The sequence below is a fragment of the Phragmites australis genome, chromosome 10 (assembly GCF_958298935.1).
Source record: "Phragmites australis chromosome 10, lpPhrAust1.1, whole genome shotgun sequence".
Taxonomy (NCBI): Eukaryota; Viridiplantae; Streptophyta; class Magnoliopsida; order Poales; family Poaceae; genus Phragmites; species Phragmites australis.
The window spans coordinates 26,071,880-26,099,595 of NC_084930.1; the positions used below are offsets into that span (position 1 = coordinate 26,071,880).

General features: G+C 41.5%; 1 protein-coding gene and 1 pseudogene across 2 annotated transcripts; one reads left to right on the forward strand and one right to left on the reverse strand.

Annotated features, from left to right (window-relative positions):
- The first annotated feature begins 16,217 nt into the window (after positions 1-16,217).
- Positions 16,218-18,754, forward strand: LOC133930488 (uncharacterized; annotated as a pseudogene).
- On the reverse strand, positions 18,691-22,150 carry LOC133930487 (putative disease resistance RPP13-like protein 1). 2 transcript variants are annotated; one of them, XM_062377142.1, is made up of 2 exons: positions 21,738-21,963; positions 18,691-21,648 (listed from the first exon to the last, which is right to left on the reverse strand). In XM_062377142.1, the coding sequence occupies exons 1-2, from the start codon at positions 21,816-21,818 to the stop codon at positions 18,811-18,813; spliced, it is 2,919 nt and encodes a 972-aa protein (XP_062233126.1). In that variant the 5' UTR covers positions 21,819-21,963; the 3' UTR covers positions 18,691-18,810. The 2 variants fall into 2 exon arrangements, with proteins under 2 accessions (XP_062233126.1, XP_062233125.1); XM_062377141.1 differs by having other exon boundaries at positions 18,691-22,150.
- Between the last annotated feature and the right edge of the window lie 5,566 nt (positions 22,151-27,716).

Below are 27,716 nucleotides of genomic sequence, written 5' to 3' on the forward strand. Positions count from 1 at the left end.
GAGCTTACTGACATCAAGAGGATCTTGCTGTCTTTGGGAACTAATTCTACCGTTGTCCCTGCTTCAGGTCGACTGGATCTTAGTCAGGCTCCTATACCTGTATTACCAGTAAGCACAGCCCCAGATGTGAATGTTCAGGTATGCCCAAATTCATACCTAGTCCCTGCAACATCATCAGCGTACCTAGGTAGCACCATACCTTCTTGTGGTGTAACACTAGGGGAAGGTACTAGTGCTCTGAGTGTAAGATCACTAGGAACTGCTTGCATACCTGGACCCATATGCACTTACAACACCGATCCACCTATCCCAAGCGTTCCTGGTAGCTTGATCAGACCTGATTTCATGGAAAGAGGCAGGTATAGCCAGCACTTTGATCCTTATGGGCTTGAACCAACTCCTCTTGTTGGGACTGGTGGTGCTCTCAGGGACACAGGTCAGATGCTCACTCATACATTGGATAGGAGCTATCACTTGTATGCAGGGAATGGTTCACAACCTTATGCTGAAGCAGTTATTAAGGGGCCAAAATTGGATTTGCAGTTATTCAATGGAGATCAACCCTTGAGCTGGCTTAAGCACTGTGAAAAATTCTTTGAATTATCTAGAACTACTTTCACACAGTGGGTCAACCTGGCAACAACACATTTTGTAGGGAGAGCTGAATTGTGGTTTGGTGGTATAGGGATTCCATGGCAACATATCAGCTGGGGGCAGTTATGTAGAATGGTGCTTGATAGATTCTCTAAAATGGGAACTCATGAAACAGTCTCTAAGTTCCAGAGTTTGCAGCAGCTGGGCTCTGTGAACCAATACATTGAAAAATTTGAGGAATGTATGGCATATATAAAAAGAGATCATCCCTATCTACAGGAGGCATTCTTTTTGAGTTGCTTTATTGGTGGTCTGAAAGCTTCTATCAAACATCAAGTTACTTGTTATCAGCCAAGAAGTCTCCTGGAGGCTTTTTGTACTCCAAACACTTGGAACAATCCATGGTGGCAAAGAGAGTATATCCCACTGGTCAGAAAAATACATATGGGAGGGGAATCAGCAAGGATTCACCTGCAAAGGAAAAATCTAACCAGCCTGTTAACAGAGACAAGAACAAATGTTGATTCTGTCAGGAACCTTGGAGCCCTCAGCATAACTGTAAGGTAAGGAAAACATTAATGGCATTGGCTTTGGATGAAGGTAGTGAAGTTACTATCAAAGAAAAACTGATGTCCTTTGCTCTAGAAGAAGAAAAGGTGGATGAAGAGGGTAATTCTGGAGAAGATATACCTGAGGCTGGTTATGTCACAGCACCTGGTAGCCCACATAAGCAAGGAGATGCTTTAGCCCAGCCAATGCAAATTTCCCTAAATGCAGTTAATGGGACATCCGACTCTATGACCTTTTCACTGATATTGAAGATTGGGGACAAAAGATCAGTAGCACTAGTTGATAGTGGCAGCACAGATTCCTTTATGGATTATGAGTATGCTTTGAGAAACAATTTCAAGTTGAGCTATATTTCAGCAAGGAAAGTTATAGTTGCAGGTGGTGGAGAACTTGTGACTGATGCAGTAGTATCTAACCTGAAGTATACAGTGGGAGATGTTAATTTTTGCAATACCTTCAGGTTACTTAAACTCAGAAGCTATGATTTTATCTTGGGAGGGGATTGGATATATGAACATAGCCCAATTGGATTGGATTGGATTTACAGAAGAAATTGCTTTCCATTACTAAAGGAAGCAGAGTCAATAATTTTTCAGATTATACTGCTCCCAGTGGTCAATGTGTAGTAAATGCAAAGAAACTGACAAAGATGTGTAGGAAGGGTGTTATGGGCTATATAATTCAAGTTAAGCTGATACAAGATTCTGATCTGGAAGTTAGTACCCCCTTGCCAACTGAGATTGAAAAGCTCCTTCAGAATTATCCTGATCTTTTTTATGAGCCAAAGGGGCTACCACCAAAGAGAGAATGTGATCATGTTATACATTTAAAGCCTGGAGCAGTACCCCCAAACCTCAGACCCTACAGAGTCCCACATCAACAAAGGCAGGCCATGGAAGAAATCATTCAACAAATGCTCAAGACTGAAGAAATTAGACCCAGTCTCAGTCCCTATTCATCTCCTGCTGTTATGGTGAGGAAAAAAGATGGGTCATGGAGGATGTGTATTGATTATAGACACTTGAACTCACTGACTATCAAAAATAGATTTCCAATGCCTGTTATAGATGATATCTTGAATGAGTTACATGGTGCTGTTATCTTTTCTAAGATTGATATGAGGTCAGGGTTCCACCAAATCAGGATTTTGGAAAAAGACATACCCAAAACTGCCTTCAGTACATATTTGGGTCATTATGAGTATTTAGTGATGCCTTTTGGGCTCACTAATGCCCCAACCACATTTCAGTCACTCATGAATTAGGTATTATCTGAATTCATAGGCAAATATGTCCTAGTTTTCTTTGATGACATCTTGGTGTATAGCAAGAATTTACATGAGCATGTAGATCATCTGAGGACTGTCTTGGATGTTCTGAGGAAAGAAAAGTTGTACATCAAGTATAGCAAGTGTACTTTTGCACAGCCACAAGTGGAGTATCTTAGACATATCATAGATCAAAATGGGGTCTCCACTGATCCTAAAAAAATCTGTGATGTACTCAATTGGCCGAAACCTGAGAATGTCTCATAGCTTATAGGGTTTCTTGGTCTAACTGGATATTATAGGAGATTTGTGAGGGACTATGGAAAAATCTGCAGGCCACTCTTTGATCTCCTCAAGAAAAATGCATTCAAATGGGAGAAAATTCATACAAATACTTTTGAGAATTTGAAAAAAATCATGACCACATGCCCTGTGCTGGCATTACCTGATTTCACACAACCATTTGTCTAGGAGACTGATGCAAGTGGTTTAGGACTTGGTGCAGTGCTCATGCAAGCTGGAAGACCCATTGCTTACCATAGCAAAACTCTCAGCAATAGGGCTATGGCTCAATCAACTTATGAGAAGGAAGCAATGGCTATTATTGAAGCTTTAAAGAAGTGGAGACACTATCTTATAGGGAGCTCTATAGTCATAAGAACTGACCAAGAGAGTTTGAAGTACATTTCTTCCCAAAGGCTGTCAGAAAGCATTCAGCATAAACTTCTACTTAAACTGATGGAGTATGATTATAGAGTGGAATACAGAAAGGGAAAAGAAAATGTAGCTGTAGATGCTCTATCAAGGATAAACCAGAAGAGGCCAGAGAGAATATGCATGAATATCACTACAGTTCAACCAGATTGGGTACATGACATTGCAAAAAGCTATGAAGATGACCATCATTTTCAGCATATTTCTGAGAAACTGAATGAAGGACCTGACCCCCTTGGAGTGTACACTGTTGTGGCTGGACTAATGAAGTACAAGGGAAGAATTTATGTTGGAAAGGGAAACAACATGAGAACCAGTATACTCACATCATTTAACTCATCTCCTATTGGTGGGTATTCTGGGAAAAGGGTCACCTATCACAAAGTTAAGAAGCTTTTCTATTGGCCTGGGCTGAAATCAGAAGTTGATTAAATGGTTGAAGAATGTCCTACTTGCCAGGTAACTAAATCTGAAAATGTACATGTTCCTGGTCTACTAAATCCATTAGAAGTTCCTGATATGGCTTGAACACACATAAGTATGGATTTTATTAAGGGATTGCCCAGGGTGAAAGGGAAAGATGTGATTTTAGTTGTGGTGGACAGATTGACTAAATACAACCACTTTATAGCATTATCACACCCTTATACAGTCCAACAAGTGGTTGAAATATACCTGGACCAGGTGTTCAAGTTGCATGGCTTTCCCTTGTAATTATAGCTGATAGGGATAGGATATTTATAAGCAAGCCATTCCAAGAGATATTCAAGGCAGTGGGGGTTTCATTAAGGTTCAGCACTGCTTATCACCCACAAACCGACAGGCAAACTGAAAGAGTTAACCAGTGTTTGGAGAATTACTTGAGAGTTATGGTTTTCCAGGAACCAAGAGAGTGGCTGAAATGGTTACCCATGGCTGAGTGGTGGTGTAATACTTTATATCATACTTCACTTAAAACTTCACCCTTCTAGGCCTTGTTTGGATATCCACCACCTCAAGTTGGGGAACTATCTATTCCTTGTAACATCTCAGAAGAAGGTAAAATCACTGTTGAGGAGAAGGAAAAAATGCTGTAGGAGTTGAAGGCCAACTTGTCACAAGCTCAAGGTAGAATTAAGTATTTTGCTGATATGAAAAGAACTGAGAGGGTGTTCAAGGAAGGAGATATGGTATATCTCAAGATGCAGCCATATAGATTGAATGCTTTTGGTCTAAGGGGATTCATCAAGTTGAGATCCAAGTACTATGGACCCTTCAAAGTTTTGCAAAAGATTGGACAAGTGGCCTACAAGCTATTACTGCCAGAAGGAGCAGGCATACATCCTGTATTCCATGTGAATCAATTGAAGAAGCATCATGGAACCAAAGCATTGCCTCTTCCAAACCTGCCTCTGATAACAGCTGAAGGAAAGATTAAAATGGAATCACTGAAAGTATTAGAAAGGAGAATTATACCAAGAAATAACGAAGCAGTGGTACAGTGGCTAGTTCACTGGGAAAACCTTACTGAGAGTGAAGCCACATGAGAGGATGCTACATTTATCCAGAAGACGTTTCCAAAGTTTAATCCTTGAGGACAAGGATTGTCTCAAGAAGGGGAGGTTGTCAGAAATGGAGAAAAATTCAATTTCGTCAGTTAATTGGCTTATATGTTGCGAAGCGGTATGCTGGCTTGTGAGCCGTTGATTTAGCATCCAAGGGCCATCGGTGTGGCGGGAGAAGCTTTGTATCACTCTATCATTCGTCCAGTTATTTTACCGTTTCTTTCTTTCTGTTTATCGTCGTTACTCTTGATCAAATTACAGACTTGTGTAAACTATTAAACGGAGTGGTTGGAGTGGGGATGAAATTAACGAATCATTCCTAAAAGTATTGTCTAGTTTGTTAGGGTTCGTGTTCCTTTAGCTTTCTTCTAGTGCTATGGCGATTGCTCTGAGTTCGTCGACGAGTTCATCTGATTTCTTCGTCAGATCGTTCCATTTCGTTTTTCTGTTACTCACGATCTTGATATCGTCGAGCGGAGAAAATCTCGCCATACAAGCGAAGCTGGGCACAGCCAGAGGACTTCCGTGATTTGGGTAACTCGCGTGTGGTTAGAAACCGGGAGCAACCGGTTAACATATTTTATTTAGCTTTTTAATTATTTTTTTCCTACAAAATCAAGGGTTCGGATTTGTTTGACATCTTACCTCCTGCAAGGTAAGTGGTGTACCATAACAAGCCCCATTAAATATTCATAGCATCTAAGACACGCACAGGGACACATGGCTCAGCACCTCATCTAGCTCCAGTTTTTCCTGGGCCGAGAACAACACGGTATAGAATTGTATCGCCAGCTGCTCCGTATCTTCCTATTTAGTAAACACTAAACCACTTCCATCCCGTAAGGCTAATACCTTGTTCTGTTTAGCTATCTCTCTAGCCTTTGCTTGAAAAAAAGTGAAGTGTTACGATCACCATCCTTCAGCCATTAGACACGTGACCTATGTTTCTCCATCATCTCCTCACTAGCTAATAATTCCAAAATGCGAGCCATGATATTGCGTTCCCTTTGGACAGCCCCGCACCAACAATGCGCCCCCTTTCGATCTCAAGATCTTGGCGCAACTTGGCCAGTGACTTTCGGATAGAGCCGAGTTTATCTCTATCCCAAACCTACATCGGACCCTTCACACGACCCAGTGACGAGCTTAGCTGCTCAAGATTAGTCACCGTCTCCCCTGAGTCCCATACATTCTTCACAAGTTCAGCATATGTCATCCCTCCAACACATGTTCTCATAACGAAAGGGCTTGCAACGACGTTCTCTTCCATCACCAGGCCGACTGTTCAACAAAAGGTAACAATGATCGAACTCCGTGGTTTGCACATGCCAGACATTGGCTTCACTGAAGAGATCATGAAAAAGGGATTTTGTAAAACCTCTATCAAGGCGAACTTTGATGTTTCGATTACCTTGTTGTCAATTGTCCCAACTATACGGCAACCCAATGTAGCCGAGGTCACCAAGACCGCATACAGACAGTGCCTCTCGGAAGCCCTCCATGTATCTTCCTTTCATCCCGACCCACCCCACCGAGCTGCTCACTGGCCTCAAGGTCTCCGTTGAAAATCCCCGGCGCAAGACCCACGGCAAATCACTTTGTGTGCCCAAGAATTTAAGCAAATCCCAGCTCCTGTATCTTAGTTCCCGCTTTGATTCGGGATAATCAATCAGGTGATATTTTCACGAAATAAGAATTACTGCTGAGAATAACATACGAATCACTTTGAGTCCATACATATAAAACATGGTAGCAAATGGAATACCACCCATGAATCCATGCATGGTGGCAAAAGTGCGAATACCCCTTCTATTCATAAGTAGAAACCTGTGAATCTCCACTCATCTGTACCAGTTTCAGAAGATTTGACTAGCACATCGATGTGCATGCTATTTAAAAACTGTAGCTTCACCTCAATGTCCCGAGACCACAAAAGAGTTAGGCCTATCCTCTGCCGAAACTTCCAACTCCAATTCCATTAGGAAAACACAAAGATCTCTTAAATCCATCCACGCGATCATTGTATAACCGTGTTTCTAAAAGGAAGACCAGCATGGGTCGGTGTAGCTTCACCAAGCTACACAAATCTTGAACTGACTCGGACTGACCCAGGCCCCGACAGTACATGCTCAAGATTTTCATTGTCCCCAGCGGGGGCTGCCTCCTCCAACCACTGTCGATCGTGCAACCGTGTTAGAAATTGATGCTTTCTGCTTCTTCGGGATATCAGAGAAGATACCATTGCAAGCCTCATTAGAATCACCCAATTGTTGTAACCTCGAATTCACCATGTTTGCGTGATTTCCTGTTGTCATTGTTTCCATAAATCATATGATTATTCATGGCAAGACTACTCATATAATTATGGCATGTATCTTTCCTTCCCGTTTACACCAACCACATGTATGGTAAGAGATCATATGGCATGGCCTATATATGTAACGGGTGATCAATCATTCTAGTGCATGGCGATTATTTTTCAATTTTCCACGTTTTCATAGTATCACTTATAGGCTATCCTGCCTATTGCTTCCGCTAATTATTCCACTGTCTAGCATGGCCGATGGCCTGTTTGCTGATATGCGCTGCACGTAGGAGATAGCGGCCGAGGCCATTGCTCGGGCTGTCCTTGACGACCCTTCCGCCATCAGAGCCATCTTGCCCCATTAGTTTAGGTTTTCAGCTGAACTGGTTGATGCATATAGCTTAATATGATATTAGAGCTAGAGGTCTTAAAGTTCGAATCATAACAGACGCAATTAAAAAAATTATAATTAACTTCTATTTTCACTTCTGATACTTGAGGGAGCCTCCACGCGAATTGTTCACTTTTTTCCATCAGCTTAGATTTTTAGATAAACTAATTGATGCATATAGCTCAATACACTAGTTCCATGGGAACCGTGACCAACTGGTCGCTTACTGGTAGATTATGATCTGGCTTATTTGATCGAGAGACATTTCTTATACTTTTCGGTTACTTCCTTTTTCAAATGACAAACGGTTTTAGTTGATAGGTACCTTCCTAGAACATCTGCTTTGCCTTGTCATGGATCTTTGGCTCAGTAACTTTCGTGCCCCATTTCTTTGCCGGTGAAGCTGCACCCTCATCAACAATGACGTCTTCACCAGCAGGCTTGTGGATACTAGACCGGTGGTCACTTTCCGCCCAGCGAGAAGAGGGTCGGCTATGCCGAGAGCCCATAGACGAGCTAGAGGGTACCATGATAAGTTGCCTAACTAGGGACTCTAAAATATATGCAATGTTTGGTTGATGGACTGAAATCGTACCTGAGTAGAAAAGAAAACCAGGCTATGTTTAGTTTGTGACACGCCTGAGGTATGTGGGGCTGATGATGAGAGGTGATTACTCTCAGACAGGTTGGGCAGACAGGCGAGAAACCTTAGGCGTCTGAAATCGGACACCTGAGTCCAGCAGCTGCTTTCAGCGTCTTTGCTCAGGCTAAAATCTCAGGGTTGCATCCAAACAAGAGCATGCACCTCACAGGCATGGGCTCAGGCCAGGCAAGTTGGATGAGGGCACCAACCAAACAAGCCCTATGTCTTTGCCACTGCCAGACTGAAACTTTGGAGCTTTTTCTTCTTCTCATCCGGAGCCCTCAGCTTTAAATCATACAGAAGTTTGCCCATAGAGTTACACGGTGCAGGATTAGGACACTCCAATTCCGTGTGCGGTGTGCCCCATTAAACCACATGAGAAACAGAAATGCAGCTTCTCATACTGAATCACAAACAACATAGGCTCGCCATCCTGTTCAATGGCTTCATGATCTCAATGTGGACTCTAGCCTGGAGGAACAAACCACCAGCTTTGTTGTTTTCATCCAGGTCCAGTTTGATCAAATGACCAATCAGACATGCAACACGACAGCCCCTACATCTGTTCATCCAACCGAAGGGTAGGTTTAATCCTCAGCCAAATCACCATCTTGTCGAAGCATACATCAGATGGCCCAAGTTTTTCATTGTACTCTTGACGAATCACTACGTATTTGCCAACCACCCACGGGGAACCATCAGACCCTCAATTTGTCAATGGCTGAGCCAAATTCCGCAATGAATAAATTCTCCGTCTTCTCGCCCACCGATCTGGCCTTGAGGCCGAAGGGATTTTTACCCCATGCAGGCTTCATTGCGCCCGAAATCGTGGATATGTGCAGGGTTGCCAGAGACAGGACTTTGCCGATCACCGCCCACTCTGCCTTCAATGTGTCTCCTTCATCCTCATCGTCACTGAACTTGGTCTCCGTGGTCAGGTTGGGTTTCCCCATCAGATCCGCAATATTATGGTCGCTTCCACTAGCCACCCCTAGCTGGGATACTCACTAGTACAAAAAAAAAGCTAATTACTGACGGTTCCAAATTAGCATCAATGCTGGTTTTGAAACTGACAAAAATAGTACTTTCTCTTTGTAGAGTCCAAACTTTCACCTCTAATGGAAGCCCGATCGTCTGATCCGTCAAGGTAGACATTAGATGTGATACAATCAAAGAGATCACACACAACACAGATTTCAAACCCAGATGAAAAACAATGGTCTGGGTGAACGTAGTGACCAGTGGATTGTGGTGTGCACTAGAACCAGAGTGGTTGTCTGCGAAGGGCTTGGACGCTGTAGGCACAATGGTTAGCGGCGATAGCATTATCCGGTGCATGAACATTATATGACTAGATTCGTCTTAAAAAAATTCTTTCATAAAAGTATGATTCCATTTATATGTATTGATATAAAATTATATAAAATAATGTTCCTAGTCGCATATAGGAGATTGGATGTGTGCTTAATTTTATCAAATTGGGTTAATGTTTAAAACCAGTTAGTCGATCACTGTAATCGGCTAGTTTGCTTACGGTATTAAATATTAGTGTATATCACAAAAATAAATATGAACGAGTAAATGGTCAAGTCATTACTAAAGTGATGTTTTCCATACAATCAAAATATACTAACTAAAATCTTACAACCTTTTCCAACTATTCGCACATATGTTTTATTTCTCTTTTTCATCATTGGAACAGAGGACTGAGGACCTCCATCACCACAAGCTTTAATGCTGGGAGGTTAAGGTCAAGGGGGTTCACTGTCCTCCTCACCCCATCCCTGGGGCTTAAGGCCTAATCACTACAAAAAAATTCGAGTAGAGCATATGTAACAAAAATGGTCATGACAAAATCTCAAAATATCATGAACTGGGGGTTATTCAGTGACGATTCAACATATTTCGTCATGAGTTTGTAGTGGGATAGTTTCATCACGCGTGTCTATGATGAACTGATACCATAGTCATTGAATGTCTACTGTTTTGTGACGTTACTATATGTCATCATTAAAAAAAAATAGGCAATGCCTAGTACACCTCAATGATGAAATATGTTTTGTCACAAAATATTAGGCCTAAAAAAATTCCAGCAATAAAGCAAAATATAGGTGTGTGGACGCAGGGAGCCAAAACTGAAATGAATACCCTAGGACATCCATGGCCTTTCCCCTCACATTTTTAAAGCACCCTATCTATCTCTCGTGATTATCCAATTTCACTTTGTTCTCCCCATGCATCCCCACTAGCCATGACCCTCAGACTTCACTGCTCAGATCTATCATCTCCAGCGGCCTCCATCGTTGGTACTGGCGACCTCAAGGCACCTCCGGTGTCCCTCTACCTCTTGCTATCACCCAAGCAGGTTAGGCAACCACGACCTCCAACGCTGCCAGACACTAACTATCGTCTGGTGCATCACCTACCTCGTCGCCGCCATCCCCCCACCTTGTAACCAACCCCACCACCCCAACCCCCTCCTCCTCTGGTTCACACTCCCTTTCTACACCCTACTCCAAACCCCTCCTCGAGTCGCTCTCTACCCCACTATGGGGCATCAGCCCCACGGGGAGCGGCAAGGTGAGGGTCCCCGACTCCTCGCTCGCTTCCTTCTACGTCTACTTCTTGAAGGGGTTTCCATGGTCGTGAGATGCTTGGTTTGATCGTCGATGGCTGACCCTGATTAGGGTTTGGTGTGAATTAGTTCGTTCCTTTGATTGATTGGGGCTCTGATGGTGTTGCTTGTGCTACTGCATTTTAATTTTTGTATGTTTGAATTAGATATAGTTTAGTGCTGCACAGTGGGGGTCATTTCCTACGTGAGGTGATTTCATCTGCTCTATTACTGTGGTTTAGTTCATTTTCAATTTTTTTTCATAATTTATGGGATGGGTATACATATACATGTAAGAGAACTAGCAAAAGTTTACTGCAAGTGTGCATACCTGTTGCACATTGGTTAAGGTTTCGTTGTAGAGATGCTGAGAGTGGCTTGTTCTAATCCGTTATTGATGCTGTAGTTGACTTACTGCTCCAGTTTATACAACCATTACTAGACCATGGGCAGGAAAATTCATGTAGTTAATCTCAATCCAGATGCAGAGCACTTCAACTATCCTGTAGATATGGGTAAAGATGTTTTTTATGCCTTGTATGTGCAAATTTAGACAAGGTTTCTAATTGGCTTTTTGGTATATTTGTAGATATTAGGGAGTTCATATCATTGGATGATGTTATGGAGGAGCTTGAGATGGGACCAAATGGTGGCCTTATCTATTGCATAGAGTATCTTGTTGTTTTAAACTGTATCTGTTTATTCTTGTCTCCCAAGCTATGTAGTTCTGTTGCACATTATGTGCAATTTGTCGATGTTGCAATTCAATCTTATTCCTAATTACTACTGATTAGTGGGCCATGAGGTCGGGCATGCAACATCTACCTGTTGGGATAGAAGCTGGTCTCCTAGTACATTTTACAAATATAAATTATTCTATGACTATCTTGAAGCTCAAGGTTTAGTGCATACATGTTTCAAAGGTGTTCCTTTGCTAGGAAGTTAGAATAGAAGAAGTGTAAATTGTGGCCATGCGATCATTAGATGTTCCTTGATATGACAATGAATGTTATAGGATGGGTTGCCCAAGAATCAAACTACCTAAGTTATGGCAATGTAATTCGCTAAGGATATTAATATTTCTTACAATCATGTGATTTATTTTGTTAGGATCTTATACTGTCACATGTTGTTTCATTAACAAAGGTTCGGGCACCTTAAAGATAGTTTGGATGATTAGTTGAATGAACAGCTAGAAAACTATTTGGATGATGACTATCTTGTCTTCGATTGCCTTGGTATATTCTCAATTTATGTTTGCATGCTGTAATTGTTTTTGTAGGACATACAATGGTAACTAGAGGGGGGTGAATAGGCGTCGTACCAAATTCTTCTGAATCAGATGAACTTCTCCTTTGTTTCATCCTACGCACATTAAAAACTCAAATGGAAGCAAATAGAGAGAAACAAAGAAAAGAATTGATAACATGTGACTCCATGGATGAGATATGAACACAAGATTCCATTTAAGACCATTCTATGACCCTAGTTACAAAAAACTCGTAACTTTAAAAGAAACTCAAAAAGACGGTCAGCGAGTGAAGAAACTCCCTAAGCTAATGACTTAGAGGCAAGAGAATACGAGAACCAAAATTATACTATTATACGCATATTTTATGCCCCTATCAACAAAGAGATTAAATTCACAAGAGTGGAAAAACCGCAATTCAAAAGAGAAAACGAAAATCACAACCGAAAAAGAAAAACTTGCAAAAGAAGCAAGAAACCTAAAGAAGAAGACTAGAAGGGGATGAACACAAGCTCATGCGAGAAAATCAACTTTATTAAGCACAGAGGTTAGCCCTATTTTAGATAAATTATAAAGTATTTTCCTCTCACAAAAGCTCTAACATATTACAAAGACTAAGTCTATTCTCTCATCTCATCTAAAACCTATCACTAAGCTCTTAAGTAGCTGACTCAAGGCTCCCCTAAAGCTTTACCCATCTATTTATAAGCCTAGGAAGGTGTCTTAGCCCTTAAATTTTCTTGTTCCTGAAATATCCCTCGCTTAGAATGGCCTCCTACTTACCACCGGGGTATTTTGGTCTATTTTTTGTTCCGTCCATCGAACAGACGTGACACCTTCACGATTTAGCTTCACCTCGATGCTAGCTTTGTGATGATGCACGTGCAGCCTATTCCTCCATGGTTTTGAGGCCAACCAGCGAAACCAGCTCGCATGCTTCTCAAAGCGTTACTCAAGGGCTGTTTGTTTGGGCTTCTGCTTTTGGGCTTTTTCTGAAAAGCTGTGCTTTTGGTTTGTCTGAAAAGATATTTTTGGAAATAGATCGTTGGCTTCTACAACAAATTTTTGGCTTCTCAGCATATTGCTTCTTAGAAAAGTATCTCTCAACAAGCTTCTCAGCTTTAGTTTATTTTCCTTAGAAACAAGCTTCTGACTTCTCCAGAAGTCACTTTTCCAGAACTCCATTTGTTTTGTCTTCTGGCTTCTGACAGCAGCAGAAACAGAACCAGAAGTAGAAAATAAAGAGGGCCTCACTACTGCTTGTTTTGACCCTAAGCAAGCATCCCGATATCGATACGTGTACTCTATCTTGTGATCTTGACCGCCGCTATGTCTCTCCCTCTCCCGATCCCTCGGGGCGCCTTGTCACTTGCACCAACATTTTCTTCATTTGACTTTATCACTACATCGTCTTCATCCTTCCTTTCATGCTTTGCTTGATCTTCATGAACACAGTTAGGATCATTCCTGACTCTGTTCGGCCTTCATGATCATCTGGCACTAAACTTCCCGCTTGGCTATGATCATCCCGCCATTGATCGCCAAGTTGCATCATCACCTGCACAACATTATGCAAGCAAACATGTTTTTCCAAACCTCCAAAAACATCTCTACTTAGCCTAACATCAAAATCTCTATTGAAGGACCAAATCCATGAAAATTTATGAACATCGGATGTTTTGGTGTGTACCCATCTCTGAATACCAGATCATTTGGTGTGTGCACTGATTTCTCTACTGAAAACATTCTGGGAAACTCTCCTGTGAAACCTCTGGTATGTACCAAACCCATCATCGAATTATTCGGTGAGTACATCTGCATCAGACCACATTTTGCAACCTCTCTGATAAATGGTCCGGTGTACCCTCCGATGTTCACTCTGCTCATAGCCGGATTATCTGGTGTGCATCTTCTCTCTGGCACCAAAAATAGACTTCTTTGAAAAACTATCCGGTGTGTACTGAGCTTCATCCCCAGACCAGCCGGTGGGTCAAACTCCACCTGGCACAAAAAACATACGTCTCTAGAAAATGCTTCGGTGTTTACATCCCCTAAATACTGGACCATCCAGTGCACAGTTCAAGTTTTATCTTTGTATAGAAAAAAGCTCCGGCGTGCACTGCCTCTGATCATCAGACTATCTGGTGTGTACAACTTTCTACATACAAGATCATCCGGTAAGTACTATTTCCCTGTACTCAGATACAAAAATACAAACTCCATTTCCTTTTCACATTTGGTCAGACATGATTATATTTGCAACATATAGACATGCTCATGCAACCAAAAACTCATCAAACCAAGACTATAATCTTGTTAATCACTCATCACAAATAAATTAAGGCATGTTTTCATTTGGTTTCTCAGTTTTTTACAAGTAGGAGGAACTTCTAATTTAATTAAGCATATCTATATAAATTTGCAAGGCTCGTCATCTATTCTAGATGTAAGTGAATTACATTGAACCACTATAAATATAATGTATAACTGTAAGGTCCAATTCTGAAAGTGTTAACTTTGGATTTGTAAATATGCAAAGTTCTGCAAAGATGCAGTTTGTATGTGTATATTCTCATGAATTGCTTATGTTCATAGATTAGGCATACCATGTTCAAAATAGAATGACTGATAGTAAAACTAAACATTTTTTAGATAGTTTATATCCTTCTGGTAGATGAAGGATACTTGTTTCTACAAGCTGTGTGAAGTGTAGAAATATTCAGTAGAGTTTGGACCTATACTGGAATTACTAGTGGTGCATATGCATTATTGTTTAGGTTCCTATGCTGCAGTTTCTGAATTTCAATTGCCCTTTGGTCTGATTATATTAATATGATGTTCTGACTTGTTCCTTTTCTTGTTCATACCGACAAACATTGGACTTTTCTTGTTCATACTGACAAGCATTAGAAGTAAAAAAGTGCGTGCCTATATAGAAATCTATTACATATATTAAAGGCCAAGATTTAGAGCGATTCTCAGGGATCAAGTTAGTGCAACTACTGTTCATATGGGTCCTACGTATGTGTATGTATATATACGGATACATATATATATGTACACATATACATATGCATGTATATGCGTATACACATATGTATGAACAGATGCATATACATATACATAAAAATACATATATGTACACATAATTTTTTGGGAAATTTTAGAAAAATAGCGAATGAAATAATAGTTATATTGATAAATCTGCCGAAATAATCTAAAACACATAGAAAAATATCTAAAACTCAAAAAAAAAAAAATGAAACAAATTTAGTTAGGTTCGTATTACTGTCGTCTACATGTTAAAATTATGTGCATGCATGAAAGTTCCACTGTTTTCTCTATAATTAAATGAATGTGTTAAATATTGATAAATTCATAAATAAATATTGAGGTTGAGATTAGTAGCAGACCCAGAATAAAAATAATCAGGTATCCCACTTATTGGACTAGAGATTCAGGTGTCCCACTTGTTAGGCTAAGATGTGTCATATGGCATGATACATATGATGAATCACTTAAAAATAAAAAATTATTCGGTATCCGGTGTACCTCTAGCCTTGAAAGTGGATGCGCTCCTGGTTGGGATATGAGAGCCTGTGGCCAATTATGGTCCATATTCGCCGGGTGAATCTTCATTGCATGAAGAGATGAAGTGCCATTTCAAGTGCCCTTTTGCATAGTGGACACCCCGTTGCTTTGCCATCCCCTCTCCACAAGCATGTCTGACGTTCATAGTCGGTTTAGAAGGCTAGCTTGGTGAAAAATTTGTATTTCGGCGACACCCAAACCTTCGAGATGATGGTGTCAAAGTTGGTCTCCATGACCCTAGGAATTGCGCCTTGTAAGCTGAACGAGCTATATATTCACCATGGGTGGTGAGTTTCCACGAGATGTCATCGATATTGCCCCTAGGAATTTTTAAAGTTTTAAACATGGATTTTGAAAGTTCAATTGGATAGAATTCTGGAAGCTCCTGAAGGAGTAAGGGGAGTAACTGCCCGATGGATCCAATCTATCTGCATGGGCACTTGTTAGTGAATATAAAATACTTTTTGGACCATGAAATGATGAAATATTAATCAACTAAGCCTAAATAAGAAGCTTTTTCTTAACAACGCGACTAAATTTCAAGCTATATTAAAAAAAACAAAGCGATTAAATTTGCAACACGAAACACTTTCTCCCTAGGCAGGTTCGGTGGAAATTTGCTTTATGCAGGGAACCAAGCTCTCTGGACTCGGGCCAGGCCCAATTCAAGCTGGCGCGGCCCACGAATGCTGGCCACGCCTCGTCTACACTTTTGCGTCACCGGAACAGCGCAAAAGCCGAGCGGAGGCCGCTTCGCTTCCCCCCGCTCACCCTCAGCGGCCGCCAACAACCCTCTCCACCAATGCCGGCGCCCCCCGCCGCTTCTTGGCACCGGCACGCCGTGGCGGCGGCGTCCTCATCTACTCCTAGAACCCTCCTCCTTCCCCCGGTCCTCCTCCTCTTCGTGCTCTCCAGAGCACCAGATCTCACCTTCTCCGCCACCTCCACTGCCGTCATCGCCTCCCGTCGCCTCCCTGATCAGGTCCACCCCATCGACTGCTACGCCTCGCCACAGGCCTCGCCGGTCTTCGCCAGCCTCGTTGAAGGCGTGCCCAACCCCTTCTTCTACTCGCTCGCCGATGGGCGCTCTCCCCGACTACCCCCACAAGAACATCGCCCGCCTCCTCAAGGGAAAGCGGTTCCGCAAGCCCGACATCTCCGAGACCATCCAGGAGCTGCTCGGCGGGGAGGTAGGGAAGGGGAGGCCATCCGAAGGGGTGGTGGTGGACATGGGGGCCAATGTCGGCATGGCGGCGTTCGCGGCCGCCGTGATGGGGTTTCGGGTGGTGGCGTTCGAGCCCGTGTTCGAGAACCTGCAGCGGATTTGCGACGGGGTGTACCTCAACCGGGTGCAGGATCGGGTTGTGGTGTATCACGCGGCGGCTTCTGATCGAGTTGGGAACATCACTATGCATAAGATACCGGTTCTGACTAGCTTTTAAGGTCATCCGTATTAGTTTTTTCTGGCCTGTTCTGCTGCTTAGTGGAATCTTTTAAGATTGTGGTGCTCATCATATGTCTCAGTTAGCTATACTCAAGTCTGTCTGTTTGATTTTCCTTAGCAGATTAACTCATCAGTAGAACTTTGGGTTTAGTCATCATCCTTCGTTGCTGTAATTGCCAAATGGAGTCATTTAGAAATCGAAACACTACAGGTTTTTGAAATAAATGGTTTTTTTTTTGTACTGATCCCCCTATCTGGCAATTGTGTCTTGTATTTGGTGGAATAAGCTAACATGAAAGATCAATATTAGTTGTCCAGTATCATACTAATCTGCTTTAATATTATTAAAGCAACACAATGCCCTTTGCATAATTGCATTAAAGGATTACTATATTTCTCGGAAATTTACAACCTGTCTACTTTTTCTAATGTTCATATGGAACCATATTGGGTTGATTGACACTATCACATATCTGAAATAGATGACATAATTGCATAAGTAAAATATGCATGCATGTAAGTGGTTTCAGTTTGTCAATTATTCTGATTCTTAGCTTCATATGAGATCTGGCATATTGTAGAAACCTCAGTTTCCGTTCTATATGTCTGGATAATGCTTCTATTTTTCTTTATTCATATCTTATTGTGAGTATTCTGGTAAACTAGGTGATTGGCCGACTTGACAACAGTGCTATATCTGCAACTGGTGCGAAGTTAGCATTCAGGTCTAATGCAGAAATTGCTGTTGAGGTTGCTACAGTCCCATTGGGTGAAGTCATTCCTGATGCTGAGTGGGTTCTTATGATCAAAGTTGATGTTCAAGGTTGGGAATACCATGTACTAAGGAGGAAAGGTGAAGCTCCCCACCTTATATATGAAGAAGATGAACGCCTGCTGCAGGCAAGCAACAGTAGCGCACAGGAGATAAGGGCATTTCTCACTAGTGTTGGTTACAATCACTGTACATGGCGTGGCACGGATGCTCACTGTACAAAAGAATAGACAACTAGGTTTTCAATTGGTGCTTTGATGCCCCTAAGTTGAGGGTCATGTATGAACAGCGAAGAATCAATAGGATGTCCTGAGCTATAGCAAAAGCAGTTTTTGGCCTGTTGTCAGTCTGCAGACCAGAGGTTTAGACATGTCATGTATCCAATAGTTGTGTTACCTTTAACTCCATGGTTTCCTTATTTTTTTCTCTTTAGGTTTGTTTGTTGATTGCTGTGTCTTTTCTTATTATATGTTATAGATGTTTGATCTAATGGCATTTTTAGCTACGATAATGTAGCTTATCTTATTAAATTTCACTTGCTTCTTTTGGCTCAATATATGTGTGTGTTGGGCGTCTTGAATCCTAATGGATATTTCTAGATACTAGTGCATTATTTGGATTATGACCTTGAAATGTATGCTAATTACTGAATATCATTAATATAGATGCTTCAGTTTTGTCTATCGAGAAGCATCTGGGATATTTTGTCTAAGTTGAATAGCAAAGTTAATTTATTTAATTCTTTTTTTTGGCTGACCTCACATATTCCTTTTCGGCTGTATCGTTTACCCACTGAAATTATTTTACTTGATTACTTTAAATTAGATTTGACATAACTTTTACCTGAAATGTTGAGATCTCGCGAACTCGAATTTTCTTTCTGAGAGGGCAGCATGATGAATGGTTAAAAAAGAACAAGTTGATACTGCACTTAGCTGATTGCACCTTTTTCAAAAGTATTTGTAGATAGTTTAGCTAGTAGTACTTCTATGGAGTTAAACGAATCTTGTTTAATTTTAGAAGTATTTGGTACACCAAATTGCCAACCTTAAATTTAAGTTACATCAACATCTATAATAATGGATCTTAAGTTTGAGATTGAAAAAAATACACTATTGTTCTGTTTTCAATCTCTGCAGAATTTCACCTTCTATCTCGATCCAAGGGATGTGTGCAATCTTTGGCCAGTCAACACCATATTCTTTTATGAGCTTCTCCTTGAGCAGTGGGTGGCAGAGTGCAACTTCAATCTTCCTAAGGGATAGTGGCAGAGGTTCCTTTGTCAGTGATTCCAACTCAGGGCAGTTCCATAAGACCAACTTATACAGGGACTCTATACCGGATAGTGTGGAAGGAAGTGATTGCAGAGAATTGCAGCCACTTATACATAGGCTCTGGAGTGACTTGAGCTGTCGGAGGACATCGTCATCATCTGTACTGAAGGAGGTCATCTCTGAGCAATCTTGGATTTCTAGGCTCTCAATGAGCTCAAGCCTTTCTCTTATAAGAGGACACCTGAGTATTGTCATTTGATCAGTGATAATGCTTCTAAGTGATCCAAAGCTTGCTATGATTTCATTGGTCATTGGTGAGGAGAAACTGGCAAGTAACAGAGGGCAGTTGAATATGCAAAGAGATGAGACACTGGATCTGCCAGTGGTCGCATGTGCCAACTTTACGTCATGGTGGTATGGTACCCAGTACCCTTTCCTTGCAGTTGTTATCTCCGTAAAGTTAGGAGGTAGTGGAGGCAGTGCTTGGAGCTTCTCACAATCCTTAATCACAATGTTGCGGACATTCCTCATTGTCTGACCACTCCATAGCCACTCACTGAGTTCTGGCATGTCATCAAGCACCAGCTCCTCCAGTGATTGGAATGGCACCTGTTGGCTGCCACTGCCATATGCCTCTGGGCCTATCTGCCTCAGCATTTTCAAACGCTGTAACCAGATCGTTCTGACAGAGGGAAGCTGACCAAGTGGTGGAAGCTGCTCCCAAGCATTGCAGCCACTTAGGAAGATAAGCTCAAGATAACTTAGCCATTTGCTCTCAAGCCAACTAGGGGATTTGACTCCCATCCAACCCATGATGTCTAGTCTCTTCAGATTTTGATGTGGCTGGAGAGCTTCTAGTACATCCTCTTCCCTATTTGCATTAACTTCATCTCGATCAGATGCCCACATCAGCTGCAGCATAGATAGTTGGTCTTTCTTGTGCAGCACAGCTTCCTTTGCCTCATCAGGAGTGTCAACATTCTCAAGATTTCTGATCTGGAGGGATCCTTGGAGCTCATGTAGATGCCCAAGCTGAGCTATTTTGTGTGTTTCCTCTCTTGTAACCTTGAAAATCGGCAATCTCTGAAGGCATTTCAGCCTGCCAATGTCTGTTATAGCAGAAACAATCTGATTAGCTGCTGTGAGATGTCGAAGATTGACTAAGTTGTTCATTCTGGAAGGCAATTTTTCAAGCCTGCAACCTGATAAGTTCAGAACTTGTAGGTGGTAGAGTTTGCACAAGTATTCTGGTAGTGTGTTGATGGTAGTTGATGAGACATTTAGGTACCGGAGATGCACACATTGTCGTATTCTGTCAGGAAGTCTGTCCATCTTGCATGGTGATAAATCCAACACACGAAGGCTTTGTATGTTATCGAGAACTACTTGAGGGATGGAAACTTTGATTGGGGCCACCGTTCTGCTTGTGAGGAAAATGAGAGTGCGCAGATTCTTGTACGGGATGGTCTCATCAAGCTCCAAAAGGCTATCTAGATGAACTGACAGATGGCGCACTGAGGACGGGATCCTTGTCCATTCGTCACCTCCTATTCTGAAACATTCTTCGGTTGCAACTGATTTGGCAAGTTCATAAATTACAGGTGGCATTACATAATAGCTAACAAATTCTTTGTTCTGAATGGTGAAGAATGACCGATTACATAAATTAAGTAGGTATTCTTTCCCAATGTCCTCCATTCTCCTGCAACCATCTGGGTGTACAAAACCTTGTGCTATCCACAGGAGGATCAGCTGCTCAGATTCAAATTCCCAGTCCCTGGGGAAGATGCTGCAATATGCGAAGCATTGTTTTAGGTGTGCTGGCAGATTTTCATAGCTTGTTCGTAGAATTGGCATGATTTCCTCCCATACTGCATTTCTCTGCAAGACTTGTTTCCACTCATCTACACTGTGTTTACATTTCAGGCGTCCAGCTACCACCTTTGCGGCAAGAGGAAGACCACTGAGTGTCTCGGCAATTTTCCTTCCAATGTCCTCCAATTGTGAGTCGATGGTATGGTTCGTCTCGTCACACATAGAAGTCTTTATCACGGACCAGCAATCATTAACTAACAAGGCCTCCAAGCTAATTATATAGGATGATTGTAGCATCTCTGCCACCATCCTGGACCGAGTTGTCAGAAGTATCTTGCTCCCCTTTGCTCCGGCCTGTAAGGGGGCTAGCAGCTTCTGCCAGTTCTCTTGTTCTATTGCCATTGTCATGTTGTGATTGTTCCAAACATCATCTAAGACAAGGAAGAATCGTTTTGACGCAAGTCTTGCCTTCAGCGCCACTTGAAGTCTGTTGAAATTTGTTGTGCCGTCATGCCTAAACCGACTGCTGGAAGCTGACTCCAGCATTTCTTTTGTGATCCTCAACTCGTCAAAGAGATCAGTAACACAGATCCACATTCTCACGTCAAAGTTCTCTGTTATTCTAGTGGTATTGTACACATGCTGTGCTAGAGCAGTCTTGCCTATGCCACCTACCCCAATAACAGAGACAACAGCGACTGGATTCTCATCATGAGAACTTAATAGAGTGGTTACTAACCGTTGAGCTTCGGAGTCCCGTCCGGTGATTTTCCCGTGGGCTATTGAGCTAGTCATGATGTAGCGATTATTGCTTCTGATGTTCCTTGGTAAGCTGAGTGCTTCACTAACTCCACTTGCAACCTGCTCAAGACGCTCCAACAGATTTACTAGCTTTTTCTTGACCTTGGTTGATCTATCCCAACATGGTTCCAGGCTAGAAGCTGGGGTACCTTGGTTGCGAAACCGGGAATGCATGAAGGTGCTGATTGGGCTACTGCTGCTCTCGTTTGCACTGGATTCTTCCATTTCATGATGGACACGGTTGTACTCAAGCTTGTCTAGGAGATCCTCTGCATCATACATGACATCTCGGAGCTCCCGCATCCATGGAAGGGAGCTGTTGGAGAGTTCTGGCACCAGCTCAGTTCCATGGAGAACTGACTGTGTGCGAAGCAAAGCAACACGAAGCCTGTCCAGCTCATGGTCGATGCCATAGTCAGCCGCCCACCTCCAAAGCTTGTAGGACAGATACTTGTCAAAGATAACCTGGATGAACCAGCCACCTACAGCCAGGTAACTGGAGATGTCCATATTGGTGATTATTGAACTTGCTATCTCTTCTTAAGAGAGATGTACTGCCAGTCTGCCAGACTACCAGGTCAAACACTATAGGTCTTGCACCAAGTCTTTGTGAGGACTTCTACACCATGGGTTAGTGGGTTCTATTTTATTTTGAAAGTGACACATTTGTCAGCTTTAATCATTATTGGGTCTTTATGAACCTTACTGCATTCTTATCAGCTAACCCTTGTTAATACATTAAGGGGGCGTTTGGTTGCTCACATGCCTGAGCCTGGTCCGTATCTGTGAGTCAGGTTCACCTTAGCCAGGCTAAGTGCATGCAGCAGCAATTTGTTTAGTTAGCTGCATATGCTCAGCTTAGCTGAGAAGAGATTGTGTTTGGTTGTCCGCATGAGTATATGTTGCATAAGATTAAAATAAAAAAAACAAGTGTTAATATAATGTTTATTTTGCATAAATACACTCTATAGTACTTAATTTATCGTATTAAGCCTTTATCTAATTTGAAATATACTAATATGAGTTCATACTCACTAATTATACCCTAATATCATCATTAGTTGAGCCAGGCTTGCATCCCACGAACCTAGCTTGCATTCCTCGAGCCTAACTCTGGAGAAACGCAATTGAAATCCGTTTCCCGAGAGCCAGGCTCATAAAGTGATTTTGCATCCCGTGAGTCAAGCTCTAGAGATGGTACAGGCAACCAAACACTAGAATGTTGCATCCCGTGAGTCTAGTTGAGGCACATGTACCCAACCAAACAGGCCTTAACCTGCGGTAACCGTTTGAGTTTAGAATTCAATATCCAGTACCAGATTTCGTTTCTGGGAAAATGCTTGGATCTTACATAAGCCTCTAGCACTTTGTTTTCCAGAGTTTTATGTTTTGGCTAACCAGTTGGAAGTGACTGTACTGTGCAGCAAGTGTTTGATTAGGGTCTCACCAATTTTCTTTCAAAGGAATTTAGGACAGATTCTTACGAATGGTGGCTGAGGTTCTGACGTTATGCTCTAATCTTGTTTTGATTGAAGAGGATGAGATGCTAGGGAAACTAGAAGGTAATAGATAATTAACAGTTCAGTCCTTGTACAACAAGCTGCATCCTGGGAGAACCATTCCTATTATGAAAAATAATGCGGAGACTCAAAATTCCTATGAGGAATTGGTTATTTCTCTGGTTAGTAAGCCATAATTCTAGTCTCTACTATTACTAAATGGGAGTTTCATCGTGCAACACATCTGCTCTTCCTCTTTGAAATCGAGCGCCAACATGTGGTCCCAGTTTTTCATCGCTTCCTTCGCCACGATCTCGGGCGGAGGATAATCTGTTGTGAAGAGGATGGACTGGAAATGACAGCTACTTTTGTGGCCACCAAAAAGGTATAGATCATTTATTTTTTTCAATGCCCTTTTGCAGAATTTATGTGGTGTACAGTTTGTACAAGTTTTAGTGTGAAGACTAAAACACATACATTTTGGTTGACTTCCTGAAGATTGCAGTCCTAGTTGGGTTGGTTTTGCTCTATTAGAGTATTTCCAATCTGTTCTTTAAATCTCGCTCAAGATATCTTTATACAAGGAGCTTTTTTAAAAGATTCTCTCTATTTTTCTACGTGCTCCAACCGACTATTTAAATTTCACTCTTTAGATTCCACTCATCTATATTTTATTAACATCTTATAACTAAAAAAATATTTTCAATGACTATATTTTATAACTGTGAATTGTGGAAATGGCTGCTGAATTCCCATGCCAAGGAGCGGATTGTCTGAACCAAACTGGTAGTACAGAGGACTGGAACTGAAATTTGCAGATTGCCCACAGATGTGATTCTGGTTCCCATCCGTTGTCAACTTCTAAAGATTATCACGTTTAAAATCAGAGGGGATTTTAATCTGTAAACAGAATTGGAACCAAACATCATCAGAACCTGCAGCTTTGAACATTTACAAATTACACCCCAAATTTTCGTAGGAATTGATGGGAAACCTGAAGAAATCTCCACAATAAAGGGAAAAGGCTTTGTCCTGAAGCCAACTCCATCATTTACGAACACTGACTTTAGATCTCAAAGAAGGGGGCAAAAAGAACAACTTTTCCGCCAACAATAGCCCAGGAACTCAAGAAAACAAACATTTATCAAGAGGCTTCAAAGCCAGCATCTTGCCAGGAAATGACCACCTCAAGCTCCATCTAGAGAATTTGCAAGTTATTATTGATATATCCAACGAGAAGTAGCAGCAGCAGCAGCGGGAGGAGGAGCGCTACGACATGCGCCGTTTCGTTGCCAAGAACATGAGAAGGGTAGAGGAGGGAGGATAAGGAAGTGGCCAGGAAACCATGGATGGGGGCTCCTTGCAGTACACACACCCAACTGGATGCTTTCCATACTCCACTGCTCAACAAAATGAAGGATTGCAGCATCCATCCCCAGAATGAAAGATTCGGATTTGAGAATTCGCCGCAATCACATATCATTGACTCCGTAACAAAAAAACCAATTCATGCTGCGGCTCCAGCTTTGTCTCCCTTTCGTTATCTTCTGCACCGGGTGGATGACCTGTGGGAGCTAAGTCGAAGATCTAGGTGTCACCGTGAGTGGTTGATAAACTACAATTGTAGTTTGATTTAGGGAGTCCTACCTGCGGCAGATGAGGACTCGAGGAGGAAGACGAGGACACCTCCGGTACCTGCAGTGGCTACGACGGTGGGCGGATGGATAGCTGGATCCGGAGGGACTTGAGCGTGCTCGAGCTGGTAGCAACCGATGGGGCGAAGGCTACAGCGCTGGTTAGATTTTGAGGCAACCCGATGGCGAGAAGGAATGGCGACCTTGTTTGCCCTTTGATGAAACTAGCGAGCACGGGGAGGAAATGGTGAGCTGAGAAAATGGCGAAGGGGAGTAGGGAGCCAATTTTTTAAGGTCAAATCGCTATATCTAGAGATGGGGAGTCGGGAACAGATTCGGCTAGAGATGCTCTTAGTTGGCCAGAAGTCACGTGTCATGACCCTTATGAGTTCACTACTATAAGATGACCATTTCAGGTAAGCTACAAGGTAGGATTATTTGACGGGTTTAGGAGAGGGAGTGTTATGTATGAATTTGGATATTGAAAAATAATATGAGTAGATTTGTCTAAAATGTATATAATTTTAATATGTTGCATGAATATATACTAAAACATATATTAGTAGCCAAAGTTGGATTTTTTTGTATTTTAACCCTTTTTATTCTAATATTTTAATATTAATCCTTGCTAGACTATATTTCTAAGAACTAACCTTGGTCACACCACCGTGGGTGGCGCGACAAGACAATGTTTTCACACTAGAGAAAAAAACATGATGTAATACATTTCATGCCAGGCAGGACCTTTCTCAATGGGTGGTGTGACATCATTTATCATGCCATGCTGACTAGCATGATCAAAGGGTTAGTTTCTAAAAATAGTCCGACATGGGTTAGAATTTGAAAATTAATAAAACCAGTGGACGAATTTTCCATCTCTCATCTATTTACTATATAACAGACCAATAACAGAGCAGTAATGCTTTTTTAGCTCACTGGCCATTCGCTGGGAGTTTCGGGTGGAAACATGATTTGGGGCGACTCACCAACCAAAGACCGGAAGTTCTATTTTTTTTTTGAAGTATTAAAATATTAGAATAAAAATGGTTGAAATAAAAAATTCTCAAAGTTGTGCTTTAGGAATTGTGTCAATATGTAAAATATCACTTATTTGTGGCATGAGGGGACATGGAACACCAACAAATAGAAAATGTTTGAGCTTTAGATTAAGGCCCTCTTTGTTTTCTGCTTCTGGTTCTGCTTCTGCTGCTGCCAAAAGCCAGAACAAATAGGGTTCTGGAGAAGTGGCTTCTAGAGAAGTAAGAAGCCTGCTTCCGAGGAAAATGAACTAAAGCTGAGAAGCTCACTGAGAGATATTTTTTTGAGAAGCTATGTGCTGAGAAGCTAAAAAATTGTTATAGAAGCCAATAGCCTATTTCCAAAAACAATTTTTCAGACAAACAAAAAGCACAGCTTTTCAGAAAAGATCAAAATCAGAAGTCCAAACAAACATACCCTAAGACTAGAAAATAGCGCACCGCTGGCATGCCATATGTCCCGTCGCCGAGGCAAGGGTGTTACGGTTGATAGCTTGTTGATAAGATTTCCAACCGGATAACAGATGACAAATGTTGTAGCAAATATAAACCATTCTGGCCTGCAACAGCATAAAAATCATATATATGAGATGCAAATTTGACAATGGTGCATCATGTTAATTGATCACTAATTTATCACATAAATAGTGTATAGTGTATACAGGTTGTATGCCACATTACATCGACTATAAAACAGCTCAAGGCTCATAACAGCAAGGAAACCTGCACTGTTGGTTATGTAAAATTTGTGTGGTGCATCAAGCAATGTATCTCCAAATTTACACATCTAGGCCATGGTAAATAGATGTTAAGTATTACATTTATCAAACTAATCACACACTTGATAAAGCTATTCCTCTATGCAACTACCTTCCCTTTATAACCAAGTGGTCTCTGATAAGTCGATTCTCTTGTCAAGGCATTGTAATGATACACAACACCACCTTCTGTTTTGTGTGTAGACATTGCATCCGAATCCTGAACTTCAGTATTTTTTGGGTCCTCCAGCTGATCATTGACTTGACCTCCATGTCCTGCAACATTCATGAGAAGAATTAACAAGAAAACTAAGACCGAACATCAAATCCAGTAAAAAAGCATTGCCTGTTGAAGTTGGATCAGTTGAAGTATGAGTGCGTTGCACATATGTTGGATTTGTTGATGCTTGTTCCTTCCAATCTTTCATCAAGTTTAAAGGACACTTAAAGCCTTGACATATAGTCAAACACAACAGGACAACAGTAGGTAGTACCATTGTAGTCAATACCACACTACAAGTTCAAAAAGTCAGAAATGTGACCGAGATAGTTGATGTTAGTTACGAAGTGTTATATTGCATTTTTAAAAACTAAAGATAAGCATGATGATCCCTGCAATAGAAGAAATGTTATGTTAGTCAACTGAGTATCAATATGATATTATAAAAAGAAGCTGATGACTAAATCTAGTTCTGAAATTACTAAATCAAATCCAACATGAGGTCAATTAAATTTATTGTTCCCATATGATCAATTCATGGACATAGTATTTGTGATGTTGATATCGACTTGAGGATTAAAAGATCAGGTCGAAAAATCTGATACTTCTCTAGGAGGAGAAAGAAATCAGTCTTAGCATAGTATTACAATCGACATATTGCTATCACTGACTTGATGAGCTTCATGTGATCATTCTTGGCATGGGCATAAATTTCTACTCTCATATTTCTACCAACCTTAGATCATGCAATCTAAGCAACCTCCCATTTATTACAACCATCACATAAATCTAACGTTTAAGGTCAGTTTCTACTGAGCTAGGAAATCTAAGGTTCAAGCTGATTAATATGATCAAGTTTACCTGCCAAAAGTTTCTATCGAAATGGGCAATATCAAAGTAACACGCAAGGTAGTTGCTGCCCTTTAAACTTCCTCCTTGAGCAGTGTACAAAGTAGTGTCTGATATTCGGGTATTGTAAT

What these genes read in the sequence shown, in the direction of transcription:
- LOC133930487 (XM_062377141.1), bottom strand. Translation starts at nt 22,098, where the DNA reads ATGGACATCTCCAGTTACCTGGCTGTAGGTGGCTGGTTCATCCAGGTT.